The sequence below is a fragment of the Zootoca vivipara genome, chromosome 7 (genome assembly GCF_963506605.1).
Source record: "Zootoca vivipara chromosome 7, rZooViv1.1, whole genome shotgun sequence".
Taxonomy (NCBI): domain Eukaryota; kingdom Metazoa; phylum Chordata; class Lepidosauria; order Squamata; family Lacertidae; genus Zootoca; species Zootoca vivipara.
This window is the reverse complement of record NC_083282.1, coordinates 65,612,859-65,622,382: the sequence shown is the minus strand read 5'-3', so window position 1 is coordinate 65,622,382 and position 9,524 is coordinate 65,612,859. Positions and strand designations below refer to the sequence as shown.

The 9,524-nt window shown below is 37.4% G+C and overlaps 1 protein-coding gene across 1 annotated transcript in view; it reads right to left on the bottom strand.

Moving 5' to 3' along the window:
• Positions 1 to 3,502: 3,502 nt before the first annotated feature.
• IPO9 (importin 9) overlaps positions 3,503 to 9,524 on the bottom strand; it is a 34,574-nt gene continuing 28,552 nt past the window's right edge. The window contains exons 20-24 of the mRNA XM_035122795.2: positions 9,021 to 9,154; positions 8,270 to 8,389; positions 7,003 to 7,107; positions 6,617 to 6,693; positions 3,503 to 5,565 (exon numbers count right to left, since the gene is read on the bottom strand). Of these exons, the coding sequence (XP_034978686.1) occupies positions 5,455 to 5,565; positions 6,617 to 6,693; positions 7,003 to 7,107; positions 8,270 to 8,389; positions 9,021 to 9,154 (547 nt within the window). The 3' untranslated portion in view covers positions 3,503 to 5,454. The remainder of the gene's footprint in view (positions 5,566 to 6,616; positions 6,694 to 7,002; positions 7,108 to 8,269; positions 8,390 to 9,020; positions 9,155 to 9,524) is intronic.

Genomic DNA, 9,524 nt, shown 5'->3' with positions numbered 1-9,524 from the left:
ACCGCCACATCAAAGGTCCTACCGGGCCAGACGTGCAGCTCTTTCTTCCCAGCGCGCCAGACAAGACCTGGATGTTTGCTTCAGAAATGGGCATAAAGATAAATAAGAGCACTGTGCCGGAGAGTTAATGCAATAAACGTATCTCTTGGTTAAACTGTGGCATTCAGTCACCAACATTTAAAAGGTCGTTAGCCAAATTCATGGAGAATAGGGCTTGCCATGCCTACTGGTATCGGAGGCAGTTTAGGAATCGCAAGCGGGGAGAGGAGAGCGCATCTGGCTGGCCATTGTGAGCACAGGATGCTAGCCTACATGCGCCTTTGTTTTATTTCAGCCGGGCTCTTCGAGCGTTCTTAAGAAACAAAAAACAGGATTCAACCATATTTAGCAAACAGAAAATCCTTCTCTGCTCTTTAAGCCCTGAGAAAGGCAGCCTGCTTTCCACACTGGTTTTAAACCCTTAAGAAGCAAATCCAGAAAAACTAGTCTTAACTTGAATTTTCTCACTAAGTTTCAGGAAAGTAGCCGTGTTGGTCCGACGCAGTCGAAATCAAATAAATAAATAATTGTCCAGTAGCACCTTAGATACCAAGTAAGTTTGTTCCGGGTATAAGATAGTGTGCATGCACACTTTTTCATGCACACGAAAGCTTATACCCAGAACAAACCTAGTTGGTCTCTAAGGTGCTACTGGGCAATTTTTTAATTTATTCCTCACTAAGACTCCGGATAGCATTTAACTAGTGTTTATCAAGCTTCCCTATGTCCAGTAAGGCAAAAGACTCACATGAAACAGGTATCAAGTTCTTGTGAATAGAGAGAAGAGCCGTTGGAGGCTGTGCCTCCTGCAGCCTTGTCACGTTAGAACACACAGAACCAGAGCATGCACCTAATAAAGTTGTATTATTTGTAAAGCTGTTATCAAGAGCATTAGCTAGCACTAGGCAAAATCTTGATGCAGCACACTCAATATTGGAATTTTGAGTCTAGGAAAGATCAAGATTGGCAAGAATTTTCCCTCCATTAGAATAGTAGAGCAATACAGTAGTTAGTCCCAGACTGATTTTTAAAAGGCCAGGCAGATGCCCTGGCAAAAGCTTGCAAACACGACATGATAGCTAGAAATGCAGTGTTTGCCAAATACTGTGGGTGTATGGCCACAAATAGATCTAATTTTTAGGCATCAGTGCCACCACCTAAGATCAGCTAGCTAGGGCTGAGGAACTAATGGTTTTCCAGTACAGTAGTGGATCATTGGCCATGGTGGTTGAGGTTGATGGGAGATACATCTGGAGGGCAAGATACCACATCCTTCTATTTGACAATTTTATGGCAATTAAATTCTCTATCAGATGAATACATCCTTCCAGTTATCTTTTCCTGAGAGCCCTTATGTAGCCTGGATTGTATTATACTTATCCCTGCCAGGGCTAAAGCACATCAGGAACTAAGGCCACAATCTTAGTTGTACTTAGTTGGGAGTAATACGCATTCAACACAGGACTTCTGAGTAAACATGAATAGAATTCCGCTCTAAATTGCTTGTCGTTATGGTTCTTTGCCTGCTAGATTGATAAGGTGCTGGCCAGACAACAGTGCAAGTTAACCAAATGGTAAGCCTTGTTGTAAAACTAAATACAGAACATATCCAGGATTAGTCGTCTGAATGCAGGCAGGAGTTCCTGCATCATTTAAGCAAATAGATGCATATGAGCACAGGAAGGCTTGTGTGTGTAGAATAAAGCAGACATTGAACATTTATTTATAGAGTTTATTAAATTTTCTCTACACAGAATCAAGACACAAACAATATTTAGGGATAGCTTTAGCTCAGTTTCTAAAATTGCATTTGACCAGATCTAACCTCTGTTCAATATATATGAAGCTCTGAGAGTTCCTAAAGCAAGATACATATAGAGAGGAAGGTTGCTTGCATTTTCTTTCATCAAGGAGTCTGGCATAGATGTATAGCAGGCATTCATTTTAAGGAGCAATAAAAACATGAGGTACTCAAAGTCAATCCTTTAGTGTGCAAAGAGTTTAAGATTACAAGATGAGACATACCATACATTCATTAAAGGACAATGAATGTATGAGACATAAGCTGTTTCTAGTATCCTAAATAATAGTTTAATATGCTATCCTGAGCTATTAACTCCTGAGTTTACATTTTAGCTTTATGTACTTCAAACACAGGATGCTGTGATCTTTACAGTTCTCCTATGTAAGACACATTTTATAGACATGCCTTAGAAAAGGAAACAGAAGGGAAACCATTCAAATGGATGTTTCACACTTGGGGTAGAACCAAACATAGCACAAAATCTTGCACAATGGAACCTTTTCTCTCTTTTCCCACCCCATGTGTGCCTCCTAAATGTACTCTGGGGTGCCCTCAACCCCCTGGAACATATTTGGGGAGGAGATTCCTGTTGCACAAGCAAAAATCCTTGTGCTAGCAGGGCATGGTAGTTGAATCCCATCTGTGGTCTTTAGTTGGTTGTGTCACAAGATTGTTTTCAGCTAACTGGTATTTTTTCAAGTTTCCTAACTTGCACAAAAAAGCCTTAAGGCATTTATTTTTTTATAGTTCAACAAAATATTTTTGGCAAGACAATAAAAACAAAGATTACTTTTTAAGAATTGCAAATGTCATAGCTTTCGATACTGCCCTCTTCAAGAAGTTGGTGTCACTATTTCCATAAAATAGTCTAAACTCAGCTTCAATTTAGAAATGGTTTATAAACTATTAAAAAAATCTTTTTCTCAGCTATCTCCACCTTGCCACCTAGATGGTTGTTACGGGAATAAGTAGGAGGAATAACCCCCCCCCCCAAACTATACTTAACATATATAAATAGGTTTTTATTAGGAAAAGACATTTAAGATGACTAACTTCACAAGCATGTCAGTTATCTATGTGTTTTGTTTTGGCACAGTGGTCCTAAATTTGTGGAGTGCTAGAAATTGCATTTATGCCACCCCCCTAGAGAGATGACTCATAGTTCAGATCAGTGCTTTCACTTCAGCTTATTTGCCCTAGCCCAGGGGTAGGCAACCTCAGGCCCGTGGGCCGGATGCAGCCCAATCGCATTCTCAATCCGGCCCACAGATAGTCCGGGAATCAGCATGTCTTTCCATGAGTAGAATGTGTGCTTTTATTTAAAATGCACATCTGGGTTAATTGTGGGGCATAAGAATTCGTTCATTTTTTCTCCAAAATATAGTCCGACCCACCACATGGTCTGAGGGATGGTGGACTGGCCCACGGCTGAAAAAGGTTGCTGACTCCTGCCCTAGCCTAATATCTGCCTGAAGATACACATGTGGTTAACTGCTACTGTATTTTGCAATCTTCTGGAAGTGGATCCATGGCAAACAGGTTATTTAAAAAAAATCTTCATACAGTAAGCTTTTTTAAAAAAAAATCATGTTGTGCAATAATAGATTAAGTTGGTATGGACTGACAATAAGAAAGTGAATATATAGCTTCAAAGTTATATACTACAAAGAAAATTAGACATTGTTGCTCTGTAGATTTTTTAAAAAGTTTATTATTTTGTAAAACTGTAACTCTGGCAACAGCCTCTAATGCAGAACAGAACTTCAATGAGACTGATTCTTACTGGCAAATTAGGCTTGAGTATAAAAATGCTGTCAGGAAACAACTTCATTTGGAGAGACATGCATCCTACATACTGTATCTCAATTAGATTTAACAAAAATACAAAATAAACTTACCTTCAATTGTTTTTTGTACTGTTCTTAAAACTATTTTAGCTGGTTTTATCATATATTTGTAAATTGCCTTAAGGCATATGCAAATAGCAATTCATTGATGAATAAATGGTCCAAATGTGCTCACACATTCAAATTGAATTATGGGGAGGGTGGAACCACAGTTAATATTGGTCCCTCAATTAACAGTCTCTCTCTTTTACACTCAGCATGCAAAGCTAAGCTTGGTCCCAGCATGTTTGTGATTTTATTTCCCTTGCTAAACCCCTACTGCTTTTTCCTTGGCACTGTACTGCAATTAAGCAGTTGAAGTCTCAAGTTGGGGCTGAAAACCCTGACAGCTATTAAACTGAAACACTCCCCAAACCTCCAGCATCTCATGATTCATTAAATTTTATCCATGGAACATGAATAAAGTATTATAAATCCAGTTTTCAGACCTGGCAGCCATCACTCTCCTCCATCATACAGTATCTCATCCAAACTGTCTTCAGTTGTAATAAACACATGAACTGTCTCCATTGTATCTTTATAAAGTTGATAGATCATGACATCATTAAATTACATCATTAAATTTGGATTTAATTTTGGAAGACTCATATAACCTTTAACATAAAAACCAGTGAAACAAGCTGTGCAATACCTCAAATTAAAGATGCCTATACCTCGTTCAATGCAGTGGCAATTAAAGGCTGCTATGCTTTTCACACGTGAATTTTAAAGAGATTACCAAAGGATGCAACTTTGTTACCTGGATATTTTAAAAAGAATGATAACAATGGAGGTTTGAACAGTTTTATTTTTAATTTCTTTCCCAAAAAGGGAGAAAAAGGCAAAGAGGTGTTGTGAGATGCATCACTGTACTTGCAGATTAGCCAGTAAATGTTAATTTTATGGCCCTATAAAAATACACATACTAATTTGTGGAGTACAGCTTAGCCATATTGTGTGATTTGTGTATGTGAAGGAAGCAAAGAGTATATGAAAGCTGTATTCATGGAGTAAATAGACAAGTTAAATACAATCAAGATTTTGTATAAAAATGTTTGGTTGCAAAACCAGTCATCAGTAACCACAGGAACTGAGTTTTTTAGCAAGCCTGCTCAGTATGGGTGCATGATAGCTTTAGTAAAGAATCATGAGAATAACGGAGCTCAGATAGGAGTCGTTTACTTCTATATATGAACGGTAAACAATTTTATTTTTCAGGTTTTAATCCAAGCTCTTGTATTGTAAGCGGATTCCATTTCCACTCAAGTGTCTGTAAAAAGATGTCGTATGGTAAAATCAAGATAATTTACCCTGTGTGACAGAAGTGCAAAGTGGGACAAAACTTCCCAGTTTCAATACACATCTGAACGAATGGCGATGTCTTCCTCATTTCATTAAGCTGTGCTGTGAAAAGTCAGTGAAGTGCTTTTTCAGTGGAGGAGAGAAAGTTGGCTTTAGGGGCACGATACTTTAATTTTCTCCTGAAAAGCTGATCTGAAGAATAGTGTTCCCGTTGTGCAAATCCAGTGTGCAAAATTCTATGCACATCTGCCTCTTGTTGCCTTCAACAATCCTTCTCTTAACCCTACATCATGATGAGGAACAGTTCTTCAAAATAAAGATAATCACATCTGGCGAATAATGGAGGATGTTTCATGTTTCAAGTCACAAAACGTGAAATAAACCAGAAAAATATTTTCCAGATATGTTCACAATGCTCAGGATTTATAAGCCAATGGTCTGAAGAACTCTTCTTTCATTCTCATTGAGGTGGTCTGAGAACACTGCATAGCAAGGCTGCTGTGCAAACTGACATAAGAAGTTTGTAAGGTAAGCCTATAAGGGAGACAAATAGTTGTCAATTCATTTCCACAGGATACTGCACAATTATTTATATGTGAAATTATTCTATAATACAGTACAGAAGAACAAAAGAGTGATATCAATATAAAATACTCAAGACCTTAGTTTGAAGGTCTTAAACCCTTAAGCCTTGTGCCTACTCAAATGTTCTTTTCATGCCAGGCAAAAGACCTTTTTATTTTTCCACCTGAATTGCTCCCTGTCAGATACCAAGAATAAGACTAATCTGTCACTGCTTTGCTTTTATTGCTTCTGTTGTTTTAGTTTATTTTGTTTTGGTATGATTTTACCAGTTATTTTAAAATAAATGATTGCATTTTAGCCCCAAAGAGTTTCATCTAATTCTAATTTAAATTTTGATTTATTTCATTTTCTTATACATCAGATTCAGTATTATATAGCTCTCTTGCTGTTACAAGAAACTTTCCTGAAAGATGAACCTTCCTCTCCAAATACATACCCTCTACTGACTACAACAACTCTATGGCATTAACCAAGAGTTACAAAATCTGTGTTGGGATAATATAACATCAAAGCAGTTTCGGAAGGGGGAAAGAAGCAGAACGTTTTCAGTCATTTTCCCACTCAAAATTAAAACTCCAGATGCTTCCTGCCGCAAGATTTAAGAAGCTTTTCTCTTTAAAGAACAACAGCAGATCACTATTACATCCCAATATTCAGGATTACTGTCTGGCGACACAGAGAAATCTAGATTTTTCTTTCTGAGTCCTTTTATCTACTGACCACCAGATGGATGTACAGGACTGATATTTTTCTTCAGCCTCATGTGTGGTGCTATGCATTACTGTGAGACAAAGCTTTCAAAGTTAATTACAGTAGCTTCATGCTGTTGTGAGGGCATGTTAAACAGATGAGAATAAATATTTAACAGTCAGTATTCAACAGTATTAACTGTATTCCAGGTATTTGAATAAGTATTTTAAAAGATTAGAATAAGTATTTATTAGAATAAGTATTTTAAAAGATTAGTAAACAGCAATGAAACCTTGATCATTCAACCCACCTGTAGGTCTATCTGATACAGAGGATCCTTCAGTGCATCTGGATCATCTTCATCATCATCTTCATAATAATCGTCATCTGTAAACAAACAATGTGATGTAATATGTCATGTCAGCCATCATATTGGCAAGAAAACACCAAGATGCACAATTACAGAAATCTGTCCTTTTTTGCATACACTTTTTGCACTGAAATGAACTACAACACTTTTATTTAGACACTGAATACATTTGGAAGAAGAAATAAACTGGTGTTATTTCAGTTCTTACACAAGTCACATTTCTAAACAACACAGTGAAAGTGGTTTGTAAAATACTTTTATTAAATGTCTGGGTCTACCTCTCCCTGCACAAATAATCTTCACAAGTTTAGAACTGCTTTGCTCACCATACTTGTTTGTAGCAAGAATATCAGACAATAGCTGCCCTGCTAACCCTTCCTCCTCCTCTTCCTCTTCCTCTTCTTCATCTTCCCACATATCATTGGATTCCTCTGTTAATTAAGAGAGAAGTAGTAGTTTTGCCATGAGGACTGTGGTTTTTTGTTTTTTGTTTGCTTTGATGTAAAGTTCATCACCTGGACATCACTTTTTAACTAGGAGACATACTGGAAATTTCAATATGGACAGAGCTGTACATTTCTGAGCAAGCAGAATATTACCAAGGAAGCTGCAATTCTCACCAAAAAGAAAAATAAACTGAAAATGCCATGGTTGACAATGGAATGTTCTATATAGGTACATAAAAAGCATGCACAGATTCAATTCCAAGTACATATGTTGGACATATACCTACAATTAAGTACAGTGGTACCTCGGGTTACAGAAGCTTTGGGTTACAAACTCTGCTAACCAGGAAGTGGTTGCTCCAGGTTAAGAACTTTGCCCCAGGATAAGAACGGAAATTGCGCGCCAGCGGCACAGCGGCAGCAGGAGGCCCCATTAGCAAAAGAGTGCTTCAGGTTAAAAACCGTTTCAGGTTAAGAACGGACCTCTGGAACAAATTAAGTTCTTAACCCGAGGTACCACTGTACTATTTTAAAATTGTATTTATTGCCAAGTAAATTTGTTATATTATTTTGGTTAGTAATTCACATACTTCTAATTGAAAATATTTGTTTCATGGAATACTTAGTATTTCTAGTCACTGAGGAAAATTACATAGAAATGGGGCTATAAAGGGGGCAGAGCTCTCACTGCTAAGTAAGAAGACCTATTCCCAGAACTCCTATTCTCTAAACATCTGTACTCTCATGCAGCTTAGTGCAAATCTAAGATTGTCCACAGCGTGTGAGCATTCTCTATGATGTATGGGTTAAAAAAATTAAAACTACATTCTCACTCTCTCCATGCGGGCATAGTTGACATTTCGTGCTACAGAAGCAGCAGTCATATATTTTAATGTATTGCATCTGTATCTTACCAAGGAGCTCATTGCAGCATACTTGGTTCCCTATCCCTCCATTTTATCATCACAACCTTGTGAGGTGGGCTAGGTTGAGAGACAGTGACGGGCCCTAGTGTGAGATTCATGTCAGAATGGAAACGTGAACCTGGTCTTCCTAGACCTAGTCTGAAACTCTTTACCACTGCAACATATTGGATGGCACCAAATGATAGCTACCATAAAGATTGAAAGTGACATCAGTGTTATACCTTGACTCCATTCTGCAGCAGTTTGTCGAGAAGCGCTTGCTTCCATTGCATTAGAAAGTTCATTTATTATCAATTTTAAGATTTTAACTAACAAAGGAATGTTTGTCCAGCGTTCAGGATCTGAGAGGAACAGAGAAAGTAAATATATATCTATACATACAGCTAAGAATTTTGGAAACTCGATGCAATTATGTAAACGTTCACAACTGTCTGAAGAGGCATTCCAAATCTGCTAAACACTTCAGTTTTTTAAGTTGTGACAAAAAACAGCAGTAATCAACTCTTTTCAACACTATACATTCACTATGATCCCTTTAACATTGTTTTCTAAACTAATGACTAAGCATACATCCTGTTGAGCAGTTACATTTGCAGCATCAGGGAGAACAGGATGACTAAATGCCAATCCTTTGCATCATCACTTTATCTTATTATTTAAAAGATGGCATTCTTCTCCTATATACAATTGCTATTTATAAGTCAGCAATTGTGCACTGTTTCTGACCAACATGCATTTAATACATTCAACTACTATCAAATCTCTTATGTCTGTGTAAGTCTTGCATTGTACATTAGTCTGAAAAAGACCAAAAAAAAAGATGTACATGTCATAACTTTCAAAGCTTTTAATTCTCTGTCAGTGGCACTTAAGTCCCACTGGTTTTGATGGGAGTTGTATCATATTTTAATGGACTTTCTATGCCTCTTACTTCTGGCTGATTCAATCTTGAGAGAATATTTTAACACTTACTTTTAGCTGCTTTTGATCGTGTGCGTATTCCTTCTTCCATATTAAATATTTCTTCTCCCTTTACCCTGATATCCTGCAGTCGCTTGTCATCTGTATTGATACCATGCTGGAGAAGTTTACACAGGGCTACAGAGCTGAAAATTTAAAAAGTCACATACTTGAAGATCAGCTCCATTATTACTGTCATCCTCTTTACAAGACTTTAGAACAAACTATAGTTTCCCCTTATCTACAAATCTGGGGCAGAGTGGTTTGTTCAAAGAGCAGGTGATTAAAGCAAAACCAGGAACAAACAACTATCTACAATGACACAGGATTCTTTTAAAATGAAAGGTATGAGCATGCTCAAGTATTTCAAAACAAAATTAAAAATTCCTTCCAGCAGCACCTTAGAGACCAACTAAGTTTGTCATTGGTATGAGCTTTCGTGTGCATGCAAACTTCTTCAGATACACCTGAAACAGAAGTCACCAGACGCTTATATATAGTGAGAGGGTGGGGAGG